Source organism: Monocercomonoides exilis (genome assembly GCF_001643675.1).
Source record: "Monocercomonoides exilis strain PA203 chromosome Unknown scaffold46-794033, whole genome shotgun sequence".
NCBI classification, from domain to species: domain Eukaryota; phylum Preaxostyla; order Oxymonadida; family Polymastigidae; genus Monocercomonoides; species Monocercomonoides exilis.
This window is the reverse complement of record NW_027150591.1, coordinates 599349-620118: the sequence shown is the minus strand read 5'-3', so window position 1 is coordinate 620118 and position 20770 is coordinate 599349. Positions and strand designations below refer to the sequence as shown.

Genomic DNA, 20770 nt, shown 5'->3' with positions numbered 1-20770 from the left:
TTTCAAAGAGTTTAAACTTTCGAAAAAAATATTATTCAAATGCCAATATAAATTCGTGAAAATATAAAAAAAGAGACATCACTCTAATGTAGTATAGCAGTAAGAAAACTGGTGATGTGATTAAGATGCATTGTCTTTTCTTTTTTTATAAAAAAAAAAAAACAAATAATCCTCCAAAAAGAAAAGATAAGAAATATTTCATAAAATATCATTACGCTTCACTAGCAAGGGCAACCACCTGAAGATTCTTTTGTTGGCTTTGCTGGATCAACTACATCCCCTGAATCACTTCCTCCATCCGAATCGTTTCGTGCTTGAGTTTCAGTCTCCAAAATGCGTCTCACCAGATAGTTTGCAGCTTCTTCAACATTAATATTATCTTTTGCAGAAGTTTCAAACCACTTCACAAATCCGTTATCCTTGCAATATTGATCTAACTGAGCTGGATTTATTGCATTTTTCACGAGATCAGACTTTAAAAACAAATTATTATTAACGAATCAAATTCTTATTTATACACGTTCATACCTTGTTTGCAAGCAAAATAACTGGAATTGGAGATTCATTTGGATCTGGAAGACGAACTTTTGAATCAATATCAGCCTTCCACTTTTTCACAGAATCCAAAGTATTTGGACGAGATAAATCAAACACTATCATCGCCCCAAAAGCTTCTTTGTAGTACACCTATAAGTATCATGAATTAAGCTGTTTGACAAATCGAAAATAGAAAAAATTTGCATACACGAGTCATGTTTCCATATCTTTCTTGACCAGCAATATCCCAAAGTTGGAGACGGACAACTTTGTCTGGACTGATTTGTATTAATTTGTAAGCAAAATCTACACCAATGGTAGCCTTGTATTCACGACTAAATATGTTGTGAACATATCTCTGAATCAAACTTGTTTTTCCCACACCAAGGTCGCCCACAACAAGAACCTATGTACATCATAAACACATTCATTTGCAAGATTAAAGATAGAATAAAGACTAACTTTGAGGAGATATTCAACGACTTTTCCACCTTCTTCTTCGGACATTTTTGATCTTTATAACCTTTATTCATTCTTTTGAATCAACAACCGAAGAAAATTGCCATTTTTCCAGTTAAGTATCGATAACTTTTAAAAATGAAATTACCCACTGACATTGCACAGTGGATTTTAATGCATGGAGTACCAGAGACCGAGCTTAAAAATGTTAATAAAGGACAGCACTATGAAGCGAGTGAAATTCTTGAAAAAGTTATTAGAAATGGGACTTTATTGCACATATTCGCAGAAGAAATGGTAGAAAGGACAGGGATACAAATAAATACCAGATTCAAATATGTTTTTATGCTGGACAACAAAGACGATGAAAAGACAATAAAGAACAATTGGCATTTATTAATGTGCTTTATTTCTCTTTTTCAAAAACCATTTTTGCGTGCTCAAATACAAAACATTTCCAATGGAGGTATAAGATTTATTGCTTGAAATGTTGCAAATTAGTGTTCTCTATTTATAGCAGATGAAGCATTAATTTTTGAAGTCATTCGATATTTGAAGGAGATTGAACCTTTGGAAGCAGAGACAAGTTTGCAAGTACTTTTGCATTTGCTGAGGTTTCTTTATTGAATGAATAATTGCATAATGTTTTATTTGAAGGTAAATACAGAGAGATTGTTGAGCAAAAGATAAAAAAGATTTTAGAACAACAAAAAGCAAAGCAGGCAGCAAAAGATAATTCATTGAATGAATTAATGCAGTCACCTTATTTCGTGTCTTCACTCAAACTTGTCAAAAAATTTATTTCAAAAGATGGAGAAACACAGAACTTTTGTCAAAATTTGAGCAAACTTTCTGTTTCGAATTCACAGTCAATTTCTCCATCTGCATGTATTTTTCAAAGTAAACCGCAACAAAGTTCAATCCAGAATAGTATTTCGCCAGCTTTTGAGGATGCATTGTCCTCTCTTCGACGAGAGCTTGCGAGCGTCCGAGACAAATTGAGGAAAAAGCGAATAATTCAAAGTCTTTTAAAGCAGAGTGTGGGTGACGATTTGCCAGAAGTACCGATTAGTTTGTCAGAAGAGCAATCTTATAAAAAAACAATACTCAAAAACGGTAAAATTCATTTGAGACACAGATGGGAATATGGTGCTGAGCTAATCAAAGCACAAAACACAAGAAAAATAAAAGAAAAAAATGAAAGAATACAAAAGCAATTGCTACAAATGCACAAATTTGAGATTGGGGGCATGCAACAAATGTTTGGAATAAAGAGATACGTGTCCATAGAGAACTTAAGCATGAAAGAAATGATTATGAAAGAAAAAGAAAAAAGATTAGGCAAAATGGGAAAAATTGAACATTGTCAGTTTTTCTATTTTTATCAAAATTGCCGTTGGAGGCAAATATTAAATTGTAGTTGTCGTTCAACAGATTCTTGCGAAAAGTCAAGTTGCCAGGGGTATGCTATGACTTTGAGCAAAAATGCAAAAACAAAAGAAAATGATGGGGAAAGCCATGTTTTGACTAACGAAAACAGCAATGTTGAAAATTGTGAACATGCAGAAAACAAACAAAAGGATGTTGAATGCGAATCAAAGAGAAACGGAATTATTAGGCAAATAGTAAAGCAGGCACTTTTGAAAAGGAAAAGTGAGGCAACAAAGTTTCATTTGCAAAATTCATCTTTCTCGGCAAGCCATTCTTTTAACTCAAATTATTCGACATCACAAAGTGTTTGCCACCAGAGCTTGCCTTCTTTCAGAAATTCTCTTTCTATTTCTTCCTCTTCCTCTTCTTCTCTTTTTCCATCTTCTTTTCAATTACATTCACATTCACATTCACACTCACACAAACTCAATCAGTTTCCTGTTCTGTGTGTTGTGAATTATCCAGTAATCAATCCCCAAATGGATGGGAGAGCCGTGTATTTCATGTCGATGGTACAACGTCACGAACAGTTTGCTAGAAAAATCACAGAAAAAGAATTAGAGGATAAAAAAGAAAAAATGAGTGAAAATGATGTTGAAAAAGAAATGGACAAAAAACAAAAAAATGAGACTGAAATGGAAGTGGAAGTGGAAATGGAAGCAGAAAACGAAACAGAACAAAATGGCGATCAATTGGAGAAAGCAAACACACAGGCAAAGTCAAAACGAAGTCAGTCAAAGTCAAAATCTTCTCGTCAGCCGCATCAGAAGGCCAAAAACAAGAAAAAGCCAGCCAAACAGCAGCAGAAGCAGCAAGTGATCAGCGAAATCAGCGAGAACACGCGAAGCAAAGACAAAAAGAGAAACAGAAATGAGTCTGGTGAGAGTGCTAACTCAACTGCAGATGCTTCCACGAATTGCTCAAAGGATGCAAAAGAACAGCAACTGACATCTTTCACAACAATAAAAGCGCCAATTTCATTTCCTGATTTCTCAAATGGATCTTCAGCTGCAAATTTAAAATTAAACGTATTTTCGCCTCCTTCTTTTCTTTCATCATTTTCTTCTTCTTCTTCTTCTCATTCTTCTTCTTCTTCTTCAATGTCTCCGTCTTCAATTCCTCTGATCTCATCATCAGCATCACCAACAACAATAACAACTTTTTCTTCTCATCTTTCTCCTCCTCTCATTTCTTCATCTTCATCTTCAACTTCAACAACAACAACATCATCTTCTTCTTTTTCCTCTTGTTCATCCTCAAAATCTTCATCATCTTCACACGGAAAGGATTCTCCAACAAAACATAATAACCTTTCTCTTTCTTTTTCTTCAAAGCCAAACGAAGACTCAGAGGACTTCACAGCACTGCCCCTGATTTCTGAGCCACGCAACGGCATTGCCTATTTCACTCCTCCTTCTTATCGTTCGCTTCTGCGTGTCAGAAAATACATCGCCTTCCGCCGGTCGCTGCTACTTTTGTACTCAGTCATGTTTGATTCAGCTGCGTCTTTCGCGTCGAAAGAGTGGGAAAAGAATGAGAAGACGCTGCTGTCGCTGAAGGAGAACGAACTGCGGGAGCATCTGAAATACTACAGAACTGAAGAGAACACAAAAAATGTGCATATTCCACTGAAGCGAATCACCACATACTACCAAGAGTCACACTTGATGTACCAGACCAGCTTCTTTCCCACGGGATACTACGATCCTTTTGAATCCTCCCGCTACTTCGCCCGCCCTGAGCCTGCTACTGCTACTGCTACTGCTCCTGCACATTCACCTACGTCTGTACATATGCCTGCATCTGCTCCTGTTCCTGCGATTGAATGCCCGCAGCCCCACTCAAAAATGGACTCATTTTCAGAGGAGATGCAGGACTCGTCGCAGGATGAGTACATTTTGCCTGACGCATTTCAGAACTCTCCTGTGCTGCCTTCCACACCGCCACGCCCGTTTTCATCGGTTTCTCCGTCGTTCTATTCAGACATTGGAATCAAACTCGAAGACTATCCATTATCTTCTCTCCAGCCGCAAAGCCAGCAATTGTCGCATCATAATCATCAGAGTCATAACAACAACAACAACAACAATAATCAACAGAATCATCAGCAGCATCATCAGCAGCATCAGAATCATTCCCCATTTTATTCTCTCGAGCAGCGCACAAAGCGCTTCCCATACAGCGACTACACTCAGATCTACCGCTCGTCTGTGCAGCCGCTTTACTACCCTTCCTTTGACCGCCCGTCTTTCCAGGCACACACACCAGCCTCGTGCAAGACGTACATTCCACGCCATTTGGAGGCATTGGGTAAAGTACCTCCTACACAGCCTGTGAGATTGAGCACGTGGAGCAAGCTGGGGAGGGGGTCGGGGCGGGAGATGGTGAATGCGATGAGGGAGATGGAGGCGGAGTGGCTGGAGGAGATTGTTGCAGAGCGAAATAGTACGAGGAAAAAGATGAGGTCGAAGATGGGGGAGAGAAAAATGGATGTGGAGCAGAAGGAGGAGAATGAGATTGAAGGAAAAGAAAGGATGGATGAAGACACAAATGATGAAGTGATTGAGTTCAAGAAGTCATCAAAGCGGAGTAAAGGAGATGTGTTTGCACAAAGAGGGGTTTTAGCACAATTAAAGAAATACAACGAGATGAGGAGGAAAATGAATGAGGCAGTTATTCCGAAGCTGGCGTTGTTCGAAACACACAGATGGAGAGATATATTTTGGGAGGCGGAGGAGATGGAAGAAGAAAGTGAAGAAGAAAAAGAAGAAGATGTTCCAAACAATATTCATGAACAGAAGCAAGATGAAGTTAACAATAAATCAATTGAAAATATTGAAAAGATTGGAAATGAAAGTGAATTTTTGAAAAAAGAAGCAAATGCTGTTAATATTAACGAAAGCAGCGCATCCATGCAACTTTCCAATGAATCTTCCAATGCTCTTCAGATAAATCCATCCAATGACAACAAAAAAGCCCTTCCTTCTTTCTTTATCCATTATCAGTTCAATCTCTTTGGAGCACACAGCACACAGCCTGGTTCTTTCGCATCGCTGCGCTTCCCGCTTTTCCCCACGCATCTTCGTACTTATCCCGACGAAGACGCAAACAGAAGAGAAAAGAGAGAAAGAGAAAGGATGTGGAGCGAGCAGGAGAAAGAGGCGTTTTCTGTGCTTTCGCTGATGTTCCCGAAGGACTACCATGTCATTGCGAAGATGATGCCGGTCCTGTCGAGTGTGGCTGTGCTGAGGAAGAGGCTGTTGAATGCAATGCTGTTGGATCGCTTGCAGATGGATGAGAAGGAGAAGAAGAATGAGGCTGGGAATGGAGAGAAAAAGAATGGAATGGATGAAGATAAGATAGAAGGTGATGAAAATTCAATGAAGAAGAAGAGGAGGAGTAAGAGGAGTAAAACAACACAAGACTCCAAAACGGAGCAAGAATCAGGAGTTGATCAAGACAAATCAAAGAGCAATAAGCGAAAGCGGAAGAATGCGGATGAAAATGCAATGGAAGTTGAACCTCCGCAAAGTGTCAACTCAAAATCTGCAGCTGAAATAGCTTTGCTGTCTGAAAGTGCAGCCGATTCAAAACTATTTCCGCCTTCTTTGACTGTTCTGTCACCTTCAGAAGCAGCATCATCCTTAGCCTCGACATCATCAACTTCTTCTTCTTCTTCTTCTTCTTCTTCTTCTTCTTCTCCTCCTCCTCCTCCTCCTCCTCCTCCTCCTCCTCAAATTCAAAATATCACAGATAATCAGAAACAAAATTGCCAAATGGCTGAAATATTGCCGCATTCAAATAGTTTGCCGGGAGATGCAACTTCTGAAGTGATTGGCAGTTCTTCAAATGAAACAAGAATTGATTCGATGCATTTTGATTCAGTTGACACAGAAAAGAAGGCCGTTAGCACATTTGATTCAAGTTTCCTGCAGCGTCTATCTGAAATAGCATCTTCTTCAAGCTCATTGAATGACATTATAACTGCTTTATTTAGAGAAAACAAGGAACTTTTCCAGAATTCTTTCTCTTCTTCGTTCTCCAGCACATCCCTTGAAAAGAAGCCTGACTCATCTGTCCTCACCACATTCAGCAACTCATTCACAGCCCCAACTTTATCACTTGCTTCTCTCTTTGGAATCAACAAAAGCGAAGACAAAATTGTGGAGTATGAGAAGCGGTTCAGCAAAGACCTGAAGCTCAAAGTGAAGATGCGGCAGGCGTATGCAGTGAGGGGGTTGTCAGGGATGGGGAAGACGATGCAGATGTTTTCGAAGGTGTTTGAGAAGGCGAAGGAGAAGAAGGAGAAAGAGATGGAGGAGGAGAGGAGGAAGGAGGAGGAGGAGAAAAGGAGGAGGAGAGAAGAGAGAAGGAGAATGAGGGAGAAGAAGAGGAAGGAGAGGCAAAAAGAATTGGAGAGGAAAATGAAGAAGGAGAAGAAAAGAAAAGAAAAGAAAAGAAAAGAAGAAAAGAAAATGTTGAAGAAAAAACAAAAAGAGCAAAAGATAAAAGAAAAACAAGAAGTGCAAGAGATGAAAAAGAAAAAGAATACGAAAAAAAGAGGAAAAGAAGAGAAAGAGGAAAAAGATGAAGAAGTGACTAAAGGAGAGCAATCAACGAAGAAGAAGAGTGAAAAGAAAGGTGACAAGAAAGAAGAAAGAAAAGAAGAGGCAAAAGAAGAAGAGAAAGAAAAGAAGAAGAAAAGCACCAAGAAAAAGACTCAACATGAAGAGAAAACGAAAGAAGAAGAAGAAGAAGACGAGGAAGACGAAGAAGCAGAGGCAGAAATTCTGAAGATTGTGAAGAATGTGAAGAAGAGAAGGAAGAAAAAGAAAGGAAAGATTTATTTCACACAGAGATACAGATCACTCAAAAGGGATGCTCCAAGAAGAATCAGTGGAAGGAAAAGGAAGGCGATAGTGTTGGATGGCGAGAAGAAAGAAGGAAAAAATGGGAAAGAAAAAGAAGATGACGACGAAGATGAGGAGGAAGAGGAAGATGAAGAGGAAGAGGAAGACGAGGAAGAGGAGGAAGAGGAGGAAGAGGAGGAGGATAATAGAAAAACTCATAGTAAAGATGGCGAAGCTAGAGTGAAAGGAAAAACGAAGGAGCCTCAGAAAGGAAAGACGGATAAGAAAGGCAATTCTGAAGATGAACAAAAAACGAAGAGAAAAGAAGCTAATGATGAAAAACCTCAAAAGGAAAAAGAAAAATCTCGTGCAGAAAAAGCAGAAGACGATGAAAAAGGATCAACACGAATGGAAAGAAGAGGGCGAAAGAAGAAGAACAGAGAAGGAGAAGAAGAAGAGCGAAAACAAAAACAAGGTAGAAATCTGAATGAACGAGATGCCATTGAGATTAAAGAGGCAGACGATGACGAAGAAGAAGAGAAAGAAGGAAAAGATAGGAAAAATAGGAAAGAAGGCAAAGAAAACAAAGAAAATCGTCTCATTGAAATTCGAGACGAAGACGATGAAGACGAAGCGAATGAAGCCGATGAAGCAGACGAAAATGAGGAGCAGAACGAAGAAGGAGGGGAAGGCGGTGGAGAAGGAGGGGAAGGCGGAGAAAGCAACGAAGCAACCAGCTACCGGAAGCACAGCCGAGACGGTTTCAATGCCTTTTCCGCGGGGATTCGGCTTCCGGAGTCGCAGAAGCAGAAGAAGTGGAGTTCCGAGCTGTCTATCGACAACTGCCTGTCAGCTGTGTCTGTGTCTGCGGAGAAGAAGAGCGACTGCCTGGTGCTTCTGCCGAAAGAGGCGCTGTTTCTGGCAAAGCCGCCGGCGACGACGCTTTTGGAGGCAATAGACGATGTTGTGGCGCTTTCCCCGATTTCCTTCGCGTCGATTTCGCCTTCGTCGTTTCAGATGCGGCTGATTGAGGCAATTTTGGAGGTGATTGAGAACTATTTCATTTGGAGTGAAGGGAACGCAAGGAAAGAGGAAGAGAGGGATTATAATGCGAATTTGGATTTGAAGCAAGGGAAGGAGGATGTTGTTGGAGCAATGCAAGAAATGGATATAAAGATGGAAGAAGACAGTCCTGTTATTATTGATGTGAAGGAAGTAAAAAAGGCTGAAAAAGAGAGCAAAAGAGATGCACAGAACTCTTCAAGTTCTTCTTCTTCTTCAAGTTCATCATCATCATCATCATCTTCTTCTTCTTCTTCTTCCACTTCCTTCTATTCCTCCTCCTCTTCTTCTTCAGAAGCATTTGACAAGCTTATTGATCGCATTTATGCGATTGCTCATCCATCTCTCGCATTTCACCCTGTTCAAACAAAATCCTCTGCCATTTCGTTAACTCCAAAAACCACTTCACAGATTCCACTTCAAACACAAACGCCTTCATTTCATAGCATTTCATCGACTTTATCAAAATCAGACACAATTTCAAAGACACCTTCTTTATCTTCTTCTTCTCCTTCTCCTTCATTGTCATTTTCATTATCACTTTCATCATCTCCTTCTTCTTCGCCTTCTTCATCGCCTTTATCTTCTCCTTCCTTGTTATCATCATTACCATCACCAATGCCTTCAACCACTTCAATCTCATCTTCAAAGCACCATCAGCAAACCCCTCACTTTCACACACTCCTTTCTCGCCTTCTTTCTTCTCTTCCTTCTTTTTCTCCCGCCGGAAGCTTCAAAACGCCTATGTTTTATGTGAAGGACGATGTGGCTGTAAGGAGGATTATGGACAAGCTGGCATCTTCTGTTGGATCTTCACTGACACCTGGGACGATTCTGGCAGCGATTATTCCAGACACATACGACGATGGAGACGAAGACGAGGAAGACGAAGAATCGGATGAGGAAGATGATTATGAGGAGGAGGTGGAGGAAGGGGAAAGAGAAAGAGAAAGGGAAAGGGAAATGGAAATGGTGAGAGAAAGAGAAAGAGAAAGAGAGAGGGAGAGGGAGAAAAGAGACAAAGAAGAAGGAGAAGAAGGAGAAAGAAAAGAGGAGAAGATAGAGAACATGGAAGGAATTGAACTAATACAAAAACTTGGATCGTTTGATAGTTTGGATGCTTTCGCCATGAAGAATAAAACTCCAAGCACAACAAACAGAGAGAAAGAGATGATCGCTGTGTTTTGCGAGCAGTTTGAAGATGACGTTTTTGCTCCACAAGCAGATCAGCATCAATTGCATCATCGTCATCTTCATCTTCATTCACACCAACAACATCGTCATCATGATAATCATCATCATCATCACACTCACAGACATCGAAGACACCATCACAATGATCACAGCGTAATTGATGTCACGATGAGCATTCGTCATGCGTTGAATGACCAACAAAAGGCAGACGAAGAGAAAGAAAAAGAGAAGAAGGAGAAGGACAGGGAAAGGGGAAAGGAAGATAAAGATAACAATGATGATGCAGAGAACGGCACGCCAAAAAGGAAGAAGAAACAAAAGAATGCAAATAAAGATGATTCGAAGGAGAAGAATAAGAAGCAAGAGAATGAAAACAACAACAATGGTGGAAATAGCACCAACCTCAAAAAGACACAGAGCATGGAGCAGTCACAAGCAGATAATCAACATAAGCATCCTCATACTCACTCGCATTCTCATTCGCATCATCATCACCATCACCATCACCACCATCATCATAGCCACAATTCCACTCCACATTCCAACAACAAACACAAACAATCCAAAAAGGAATCACTTCTGATGCTTCCATCACGCGAACGCACGATCCCTTCACTCGTCCCTTACTCCTCTCTGCACCCGAACAGCAGCGCATCCTCCTCCTCCCACACCATTCGGCACAGATACATCCCAATGGCAGAGTCTGTGCTGGGTGAATTCGAGCGGCCATTTGTGCGCCCACAGCAACGAAGACAGGAAGTTGCATTCGCCCCACGTTATCGGGGCAGTCCATTCGTATCGCCGCATTCAAGCAGCTTCTACGAGTCAGTTGGGGTTGAAGTGCAGCTGAAGCCGACGCTGCTGAAGGTGAGAAGGGAGTACATGCCGCGTGTGGGGGGGTTTGTGGACTATTGTCTGTTTGGCAATGGGATGGGCATCAGCTGGGCAGACAGGGCGGGAGAAGACGGCAGCAACGAGGAGGAGGCAGCGAAGGCGGTTGAGGTGGAGAAGCTTGGCGAAAGACTGGTGGAATACAGGAGACGGTGGGGCAGAGGAGGGCTCAGGGGCAGAGGAAGAGGGAGCGGATATCGAGGCATCGGAAGGCCGCGGAAAGTGTGGAGAGGAAGAGGAAGTGGGTTTGGATACTTTGCAGCAGGCAGAGGAGAAGCAAAGGGGGCAGGCGGAGTTGGCAGTGGAAATGGCAGCGGGGGATGGGGCTGGGGTTTGACGGCAAGTGATCGGGGAGAGAACAGCGGGAAGGAAGAAGAAGTACTGCTGAAGCTGAAGAGAGACTACGGAGGCAGCTGCGGCCTTGTTCCAGTGGAGGAAGAGGTGCGGTGGCTGAGAGTGGACATGGGCGGGAGCTCGGACAATGGGCGTGTGTGGGACGTGACAGAAGACGGGGTTCTGAAGAGAGTGGGCGAGGACGACCAGCTGAAAGGAAACTACAAGAAAAGAGGAGAAGGAGAGGATGGGGCAGATGCTGCGCTGGGAGGAAAGAAAGGGAAGAAGAAGAAGAAGAAGAGCCTGGCGCTGCTGTTTGGCAGCGATTGGGTTGGGAAGCTGAGCAGCACGCAGAAAGAGGAGTTTGAGGAGACGAAGCGAGAACGAGCACGGAGAGAAAGGGAAGAGAGGAGGAAAAGGAGAAACTTGTTTCGATTTTTCGAATATGAAACTGACAGTTTTCGGATGGAGAATGATGAGACGATGACAGATGGAGATGTGATGGAAGGAGGAGGAGGGGCTAGTGAAGGCATGCAGGGAAAGAAGAGGAAGGCGAGTTTTGGGAGAGGACGAATGGACGAGGAAGACAAAAGAGCAGGCACGCCGATTGATGTGGAAGAAATGAGCGCCGAAAACGAAGGGACGCCAAACGGGCAGGAGAACTGGTATTCGAATGAACAGAAAGAAGGTGAAGGAAGGAGTGAGCAGGAGATTGCGAAGGGGAAAGACGAAGAAAATGCGCTTGATGTGGAGATATTGGAGAGAGGGAATGAAGCAAAGGACTTGAGTCGCTTCAAGGGAGAGGAAAACAGAGAAGCTGATGCAAATGAAGAAAACGGAGATGAACCTGAAGAATTTTTGCAATTTATCAAAAAAGATGACAGGAAGTTTGCAGTTGATGCTGACAAAAGAGAAGAAAGACCTAAAAAATCAGCAAGGTACTACAAATCCGCAATAGAAAAGCCCAAGCGAAAGAAAGAGAAGCCTGTTAAGAGGCCGATGGCAGAAGACAACGAAGCGATGCCAGACGTAGGCAACGGAGAAGGGAAGCCAGCAAAGTCAAAGAAGAAGCCGAACAAACGAAGCAAGAAGTCAGTGAAGGCGATTGATGTGCTGCAGAAATCCAATTTCATCGACACAAGCCAAAGCGGAAATTATGTCAATCCGTATTTCCTAAGTTCGAACTTGATGATGTCGAATGCAAAGAACGAGATGTTTGGTGTTGATGCCACAGGGCAGATGGCAGCGAACTGTGGCTTCCAGATACCCGGGACGGAGCATCACAAAGTGCTTCCGGGGACGCCGATGATGCAGCCGTATGCTTCGCCGTTTGTAACTCCGTCTGCTCTGCCTCTGATTTACGGCCAGAATGTTCAGTGGACCAAAAACAACTTTTCCGCCAGCCTTCCTGTGGATGACAGTGGAAGATCGACACTCAGCGTGTTTGTGCCACAGATGGCGGGGATCAACTTTCAAAACTCTACATTTCCAACTGTGGCTGCAGCGGCTGCTTCTGCTTCTGCTTCTGCTTCTATTTCTGCTTCTATTTCTGCTTCTCCTTTTCCAGCAGCAGCTGCTGCTGTTATTTCGTCCTCTCCTTCTTCGTTTTCTCCTTCGTCTTCCTTCATCACTGTTGCATCTCCGCAGTATGCGCTTTCTTCCCCGCAATCTTTTCCTTTCCTTTCTTCTACCTCAACCTCAACCTCAAATTCTCCAATTTCTTCGAATTCTTCTGCTTTTTATGTTAAAATGTCAAATACACCTTCTCCTTTGAACGTTGGAACATCACCAGTTTCCTCACCTCTGCCTCCACGCAACTATATAATCGTTCCCACAAATACATCAGCTTCTCCTTCAAAGACTGCATATTCACCTCAATCTTCTTCTTCTTCTTCTTCTTCTTCTTCTTTGTCTCCTTCTTCCTCAACATCTTCATCTCCATCCACCGCAAAAAAAGCTTCTTCCTCTTCTTCCTCTTCTTCCTCTTCCTCTGTCTCTGACCCTGCCTCCCTCTATTCTTCCGCCTCGATCTCTGCTCGTGTCCCTGCCCAGATGCCTATCGAAAGTGCATTCCATTTCCCTTCTGTTGAGCAGATCGCCCAGTCTTCCGCACTCTCTTTGTATTCTGCTGATTCGCCTCTTGCTTCTGGCACCACTGCTGACAATGCCACTTCGAGTGATGCTTCTGAACAGTCATCACAACAACCACAGTCATCTGCACCTGCACCTGCTCTTGCGCCTGCATCATCATTATCATCATCATCATCTGCTGCTGCTGTTACTACTACTACATCTTCTATTTCTTCTGCTTCATCATCATCTTCTTCTTCGTCTTCTTCTCCATCTTCTCCATCTGCTCCTTCTGATGTATTGCAATTGCAGCCTTCGCTTTCCAATGCAAGTGCTTCGTATGCTTCATTTCCGCTGCCTGGTTCGTCTCCGACTTCAATGACGACTTCATTTCCAACAGAAACACAGACACCTTCGACAAATCACTCTGAGACGGCTCAAAAAGCACAAGTTGCATCGTCCAGTCAGTCTGATTTATCAATTCCTTCTTCTTCTTCTTCTTCTACAACAACAACAACTACTACTACTGTTACAACTTCCACCACCACAGCCACCACTGCTCCTGCTTCTTCTCCTTCGTCATCTTCTTCACAGTCTTCTGAACCGCCTTCTTTGGATTCTTCTTCATCTAACCACAATGCCGTCGAGACTGTTTTGATAACTCCATTTGATGCAGAGACTCCACAAAGAGAACAGAAAACAGCATCTGCAGAGCTGCCTCTGGCAAATCAGTCATCATCTTTAGAATCTTTTCCTGTGCAATCATCATCATCACCACCACCATTAGATAATACTTCTTCTTTAGATTCATCTTCTTTGCCTTCTTTGCATTCTGTGCCTTCTGTGAATTCTTTTGAGCTCCAATCCAAAATCGTGTCAGCGCTTGATGTTTCAAGCGCAACTGAAGGCTCTGTAGCACAAGATGGAAGCGAAAATCAAATACCTCAAACATAACTCCTTCCCTTTTGCAGTATTAATTCTCGAAGTGAAATAAATAGAGTTATTGAATAACCGAAATATTATTAATGCAAAACATTTTTAATGTTCATGCAAGCTTCAGATTGAGTTTTCGCGGTCCAAAATAAAAAATGGCAAGAGTGAAATAATTTTTATAATAATATATATTCAATTTTTTTATGAAAGTTGAAAAAGAAATCAAAGAAAAAAGCTTATAGCTTTAATTATTTTTTCTTTTCGTTTTTTCTTTTCGAAACAAAAAATATAAATTATTAAAAATTTCTGTTCAACATACTTTTAGAAAACTTTTTTTTCTATTTTCATAAACACACATCAACGAAATGTGGTAAAATTTTTTCATTTTTGAAAAAAACAACGATTTGTTCCAAACTTTTTCTCCAACCAAATCATTATTGTTCTTTCATTCCCATGTCAAAAAAATAAAGAAAAATTCAAAAATTGAGAAAAATATTTGGAAGAGTAGAATGGAACAAAATTCATAAAGCAAAATATATTGTTCCATTTGTCTCCTCCTTTCCCACAAGAATATTCTCCTCAGCATATTCCAATACTTCTGTTGATTCTCTTGCAAATCGCAGTTCATTCACAGCCAAATCTTCATTTTGCCAAACGCTTAAAAATCCAGCCGAGCAGATTGAACTGATAGATGCATCAGACTGTGGTGCTTTGAAGATCCTTTGACCATTTCTGTGTTCTCATTCTGAATCAGTGCTCTTCTGGAATTCCATTCACGCAAGCAAATAAATTAATAATTTGTGAAAATTGTGGCAATGTATTGCATGAGCACATGAGACTCAAAATCGCTGAATCCATTTCCACTTTGTTTTGTGTTTCCTCTTTTTCTTCTTCGCTCGTAGAAACTTTCAGAAGACCAGAAATGGCACTTGTTTGTAATGCAGTTGAAAAAGCGTTTGTCTGTCGTAATGAATCATTCACAGAGAGATATAAAAATAATTCTTCATTTATCTTTTCTTTTCCCGCCTCTTCCTCATCAGAGACAAACTTCTCGAATCTTATGCACAGCAAAGGAACTCTGTCGCAAACACTCGCTGTTCCATTTTCAACACTTTGCTGCACCCAACTAGCACAAGTTCCAAAACTGTATTTTTTTGAAATGAGGGTTCTATTTCTCCGTTCATTCGTTTGAATCAGCTGAATCAATTTTCTTGAGAAAATGAAAGCAAAGGTCATTGATTCTTCCCCTGGAACTTGCATCATCCTTCGATTCCTTTTCATAACATCCCACTTTTGTTTTCCAGTTTTTGTGTTGCGTCACAACTGCCCTTTCCAGAAACAATCAAAAAAAAAAAAAAAAAAAAAAGACAACCAGGCACAGAAACAAGGCAAAACAAGCAAATCCAACAACATGCAGCACCACAACCACCACAAAGAACCACTCAAATGAAGTTGGAAAAAAAAAATACAAAAGTTGAGCTGAAACCTCAGCCATGCACATTCAGCTGATTTTTTTTGATGGAAACGAAACTTCACAAAATACTCAACACAACAGACATTCGCCAAGAAAAATCATGCAAATCGCAGGAATTTAATGTCTGCCGTTGCTTGTCACTCATGTGCAAATGCTTCGAATCATCAAACACAAAAGCATAACAAAAAACAAATCAAGCATTCGTTATGGGCACAACCTTAATCCATTCAAAACCAGTTCAAAAAAAAAAATGAATGCTTGAAAAAAATACACAGGTCACAACTGATTCATTGTGCTAGAAGAGCTCAGATAAGCCATTTGATGACTTAATAACTTTCGAGAAGAAGTATTAGTGAGAGATAAACGAGATAAAAGATGTTTGTATTTGGTAATTGAGAAATAAATAAGAATTGAGAAAATTTTAAAATTTTAAAACCCGCTTGGAACACGCCCCCAGGGCGCAACAGAGCACAGAGCAAGCGACCAGGCAGATTTCGAGCGAAAGAGGGGTACCACAATAATGTTTGGGGGGAGTGCGAATTGGAGGAGGGATCATCTGATTTTTGTTTTTTTGTGTTTCCGCGGAGAAATTGTGAAAGCGGAAATCGGATGGAAAGCGAATACAAAAACACGTCCAAAGCAGAAAAAGTGGCTGAAAAGCGAGAAAACGAAAAAGAGGAAGGGTGCAGTGGGAGCGGAGAATCGGGGAGTTCGGAGAGAAAGAGGCGGCCGAAGAACTACGAGGAGCGGAGCAACTTCCTGGCGAACTTTGTGTTCCTGTTCTTCTTCCGGTATGTGTTCCGGCGGCGGCCGATCATGGACGAGGATGTGTGCGAGATCGCGGAGGCGAACTCGACGGCAGTGAACTATCCGAAGGTGAAGCAGAAGTGGGAGGCGCGCTATCGGGGGTATGTGGCAGAGCTGGCAGCATACAGCGCAGAGAAGGAGGCGTGCGAGCGGGAGGGGAGGGTGCTCGGGAGGAAGGCGCCAGCGCGGCCGTCGGTGGTGGGGATGCTGGTGTCGCTGGGCGGGTGGCGGGTGTGGGTGTCGCAGGTGCTGATTGCGCTGAGTGCCGGGCCGAAGCTGGTGGGCCCGTTCCTGCTGCGGTGGCTGCTGGAGGCGCTGGCAGCGAAGGGGGCGAACGACGCCGCGGGGCTGGAGACGCCGTTCCCGGGGGGCGTGGTGGCTGGGCTGATTGTGCTGCCGCTGTTCACAGGGCTGTGCGAGTCGAACGGGTTCCGGTTCATCATCAACACGGCCGGGCAGATCCGGACAGGGATCAGCGGGATGATCTACGACAAGACGCTGCACCTGAACATCGCAGCGCAGACGAAGATGGATGTGGGGAAGCTGGTGGCGCTGATCTCGACAGACACGCAGAACGTGACGGAGTCGCTGATGGATGTGCTGGCGATTGTGCAGTACCCGGTGCTGCTGGTGGGGGCGCTGGTGCTGCTGATTGTGGAGATCAAGTACTACACGGCGATAGCGGTGGTGCTGGTGGTGCTGATCTTCCCGGTGCAGGGGATGATTGCGGGGCAGATGTTCAAGGGGTACAGCCTGTATCTGGAGGCGAACGAGGAGCGGCTGAAGGCGACGAACGAGATGGTGCAAGGGATGCGGGTGGTGAAGCTGGGGGGGCTGGAGTCGGTGTTTCTGGAGCGGATCGGGAAGGCGCGGCAGGTGCAGCTGGGGCACTCGGCGCACTTTGTGTTTGCGCTGCAGATGATGTACTCGTCGATGTCGGCGTTCCCGATGTTCCTGCAGACGATTGTGCTGACAGCGTATCTGAAGGGGGGAGGGGATCGCAGAGGAGGAGGTGGTGTACCACTTCTACCCGATCGGGAGCATCCTGGGGCTGTTCACGTTTGCGGCGACGGCGCTGCCGATGGTGATGCAGTCGGGGACGCTGCTGGTGGCGTCGGCGCAGCGGATTGCAGAGTTTCTGCTGCTTGAGGAGCGGGAGGAGTATGTGGAGGAGCTCAGCGAGAGAGACGAAGACGAAAACGAAGAAGAAGAAGAAGAAGAGAATGGGAATGGAAGGGGAAATGGGGGAAAGAGGGAGCATGCAGTGATCATCCGGAACGGGATGTTCAAGTGGTTGGACCCGCCAGCAATCCCGCTGATGAACGAAGAGAAGGAGCAGATGGAGAAGGAAAAAAAGGCGAAGGCGCAGAGAGAGAAGGCGGAGGCGAAGAAGAGGGAGAAGAAGAACAGGGGGAAGAAGGGGAAAGAGAAAGGAAAAGAGGAAAAGTCCTCCTCCTCATCTTCTTCATCATCTTCTTCTTCTTCTGACTTTGGTGAAGGAAATGAGGAAAAGGAGAAGGGAAGAGAGGGGAAGGGGGGTTCGAGTGTGGTGCTGAGAGACATCAACCTGAAGGTGAGGAAAGGGGAGCTTGTGTTTGTGGTTGGGGCAGTGGGGAGCGGGAAGTCGTCGCTGCTGGCAGCGATGAGCGGAGACATTGCGAAGGCCGATGAGCTGAGGGAGTGTGGTGAAGAAGAGAAAAAGGAAAAGGAAAGAAAAAAGACCGAAGTAAAGGTGAGGGGGAGGGTGGTGGCGTTCTCGCAGACGCCGTGGATCTTCAACGGGACATGCAAGGAGAACATCCTGTTTGAGGGGGCGATGGAGGAGGGGAAGTACCGGGAGTGTGTGTCGGTGTGCTGCCTGGAGGCAGACTTTGGGGTGCTGGGGGCAGGGGACGAGACAGCGATTGGGGAGCGGGGGATCAACCTGAGCGGGGGGCAGAAGGCGCGGCTGCAGCTGGCGCGGTGTGTGTACAGCGGGGCGGATGTTGTGCTGCTGGACGACCCGCTGTCGGCGGTGGATGCGCATGTGGGGAAGCGGCTGTTTGAGGAGTGCATTGTGGGGCTGCTGAAGGAGCAGCGCGGGGCGACAGTGGTTCTGGCGACGAACCAGGTGCAGTATGCAGACCGGGCAGACACAGTGGTTGTGATGGAAGGAGGGCGGATTGTGGCGAAGGGGACGAAGAAGGAGCTGGAGGAGAAGGGGATCGACCTGATGCGGCTGGCGAGGAAGTGGAGGAAGGGCGGGAAGGAGAAGGAGAAAGAAAAGGAGAAAATTGAGAAAGAAAAGGAGAAAGAGGAGAAGAAGGAAAGTGAAGTGATGGAAGTGATGGAATCGGTTACAGAGAAAGAGGCAGAGACTCATCCAGCAGAAACGACAGTTGAGACAAATACCCCTTCTCAGCCAAATTCTTCACCGATGGCTTCGCCGACACCCACAGAGGAGCAGCTGGTGTCTGATGCAAGCACACCAGCAAGCAGAGCAGAGGGAGAAGAGAAGGGAGCGAAGAAGGCGGCGATGCAGATGATGACGGAGGAGGAGCAGATGGTGTCGAGTGTGCCGTGGGGGATCTATGTGGACTATCTGGGGAAGCTAGGGAGCCCGGCGGCAGTGGGGTGCTATCTGGTGCTGCTGGTGGTGTGCGAGGGGTGAACACGCTGAACACGTACTGGATGAACGTGGTGAGCACGCCGGGGCTGGCGGCGGGGCTGGGGTTTGACTGGAAGCTGGGGATGATGGGGGTGGTGGCGGTTGTGTTCCTGGGGCTGGTGGTGGTGCGGGCAGGGGTGTTCACGTCGTTCACGCGGCGGGCGAACAGGAAGATCCACGACGAGCTGGCGGCGCATGTGGCAGGGTGCCCTCCCGTGTTCTTCGACACGACGCCCACGGGGCGGATCCTGAACCGGTTCAGCAGCGACATCACGAAGACAGACACAGACCTGCCGACGACGTTCACGTATCTGCTGCAGACGTGGCTGGGGGTGGTGGGGACGTGTGTGGTGGGGGCGATCGACTGGCCGTACTTCCTGCTGTTTGTGGCGGGGGTGCTGGGGCTGCTGCACGTGATAGTGGTGGTGTACCCGCGGACGTCGCGGAACCTGACGCGGCTGGAGGGGATCACGCGGAGCCCGGTGATGGCGCAGTTCACAGAGACGGTGACGGGGGCGGGGCTGAGCACGATCCGGCTGGGGCGGCGGGAGGGGGTGTGGGAGGGGCGGTTTGCAGAGAAGGTGGATGTGTGGGGGTCGGCGTTTGTGCTGGTGCGGGAGGGGCTGCAGTGGGCGAACGTGATGATCCAGGGGATCTGCTGTGTGTTCACGGTGGGGGTGACGGTGCTGGGGTGGCACTTCATGGGGGCGTCGAGCGTGGGGCTGGCGGTGTCGGCGTCGTACAACCTGGGGTGGCAGGGGACGCTGCTGGTGACGATGGGGGTGCTTGTGGAGTCGACGATGACGAACCTGGAGCGGATCCGGTTCTACTCGACGCGGCTGCCGCAGGAGACGAAGCGGGTGGAGGTGGAGCCCGAGGCAAGCTGGCCGAGCGAGGGGGCGGTGTCGTTCGAGGATGTGTCGTTCCGGTACCGGCCGGGGCTGCCGCTGGTGCTGAAGGATGTGTCGTTCAAGATCCGAGGAGGGGAGAAGGTCGGGGTGTGCGGGCGGACAGGGGCCGGGAAGACGAGCCTGGTGCAGGCGCTGTTCCGGCTGGTGGAGCTGGACCCGGCGCTGATGCCGCAGCTGATCGATGTGGACACGGGGCTGCCTGTGGAGCAGGAGCAGGAGCAGCCAACAACTACTCAATCTTCAAGCTCAAGTTCTTCATTGGCACAGATGGAAGAAGGGGGCTGTGTTGGAAAGGAGAAGGAGCAGAACAGCGGGCGGATTGTGATTGACGGGGTGGACATCTCGAAGGTGGGGCTGGGGCGGCTTCGGAGGTCGATGGCGATCATCCCGCAAGACCCGACGCTGTTTGAGGGGACAGTGCGGATGAACCTGGACCTGGGAGGGAAGCAGAGCGACGAGCGGCTGTGGGCAGTGCTGGAGCAGGCAGAGATGGGGGAGGTGGTGCGGGGCATGGAGGGCGGGCTGGAGGGCCATGTGGCAGAGGGCGGGGCGAACCTGAGCTGCGGGCAGCGGCAGCTGCTGTGCCTGGCGCGGGCGATTGTGGACGAGTGCAAGATTGTGGTGCTGGACGAGGCGACAGCGAATGTGGATGCAGAGACCGACAGCAAGATCCAGCACACGATCCGGACATCGTTTGCGGGGCAGACAGCGATCATCATTGCGCATCGGCTGCACACGATTGTGGGGTGCGACCGGATCCTGGTGATGGACAAGGGGGAGGCGAAGGAGCTGGACACGCCGCAGGCGCTGATGAAAGACCCGGCATCGCTGTTCTCGCAGCTGCTGGCACACTCGGGGCTGGGCAGCAAGGGGGTGAGTGGTGCGAGTGAGTGTGAGGCAGGGAAGAGGGAAGGGGAAAAGGAACATGAAGAATAGAAGGGAGTGAAAAATTAGAAAATGAGAAAGAGAGAGAAGAGAGAGTGTGTGTGAAATGTTTTGATTGGATGGAAAGAGAAGGGTTGAGGGGAGGAATGAGGTGAATGGAAGATGACAGAGGCAGCGAGCGGCTGTTCTGAACAACTGTGAACTGTCAAGTGTAAGTTATTGATTTCGATTTGTTATGTTTTCTCTTTTGCATATTTATTGATTACAAATACTTTCTGGCTGTTTG

General features: G+C 45.9%; 3 protein-coding genes across 3 annotated transcripts; 2 read left to right on the top strand and 1 right to left on the bottom strand.

Moving 5' to 3' along the window:
* Nucleotides 1-20: 20 nt before the first annotated feature.
* On the bottom strand, nucleotides 21-1055 carry MONOS_14111 (Rab32A2). The gene is made up of 4 exons (XM_067866887.1): nucleotides 1000-1055; nucleotides 746-943; nucleotides 529-687; nucleotides 21-473 (listed from the first exon to the last, which is right to left on the bottom strand). Exons 1-4 carry the CDS (start codon nucleotides 1042-1044, stop codon nucleotides 222-224), a joined length of 654 nt encoding a protein of 217 aa, XP_067721633.1. The 5' UTR covers nucleotides 1045-1055; the 3' UTR covers nucleotides 21-221.
* A 693-nt stretch (nucleotides 1056-1748) lies between these two features.
* On the top strand, nucleotides 1749-14180 carry MONOS_14112fu14113 (uncharacterized protein; the record flags this gene model as incomplete). Its single annotated transcript, XM_067866888.1, has 1 exon — nucleotides 1749-14180. One exon carries the CDS (start codon nucleotides 1749-1751, stop codon nucleotides 13779-13781), a length of 12033 nt encoding a protein of 4010 aa, XP_067721632.1. The 3' UTR covers nucleotides 13782-14180.
* A 1663-nt stretch (nucleotides 14181-15843) lies between these two features.
* MONOS_18096 (putative multi drug resistance-associated protein MRP) lies at nucleotides 15844-20535 on the top strand (the record flags this gene model as incomplete). Its single annotated transcript, XM_067871080.1, has 3 exons — nucleotides 15844-17100; nucleotides 17135-18593; nucleotides 18632-20535. The coding sequence occupies 3 exons, from the start codon at nucleotides 15844-15846 to the stop codon at nucleotides 20533-20535; spliced, it is 4620 nt and encodes a 1539-aa protein (XP_067721631.1).
* Nucleotides 20536-20770: the final 235 nt, after the last annotated feature.

Bases quoted from the DNA above. Each gene is read 5' to 3' on its own strand.
- MONOS_14111 (XM_067866887.1), bottom strand. From the start codon at position 1,044: ATGTCCGAAGAAGAAGGTGGAAAAGTCGTTGAATATCTCCTCAAA. The intron at 688-745 runs GTATGCAAATTT...TGATACTTATAG, and splicing joins GATATGGAAACATGACTCGT to GTGTACTACAAAGAAGCTTT. The intron at 474-528 runs GTATGAACGTGT...TTGTTTTTAAAG, and splicing joins TTATTTTGCTTGCAAACAAG to TCTGATCTCGTGAAAAATGC.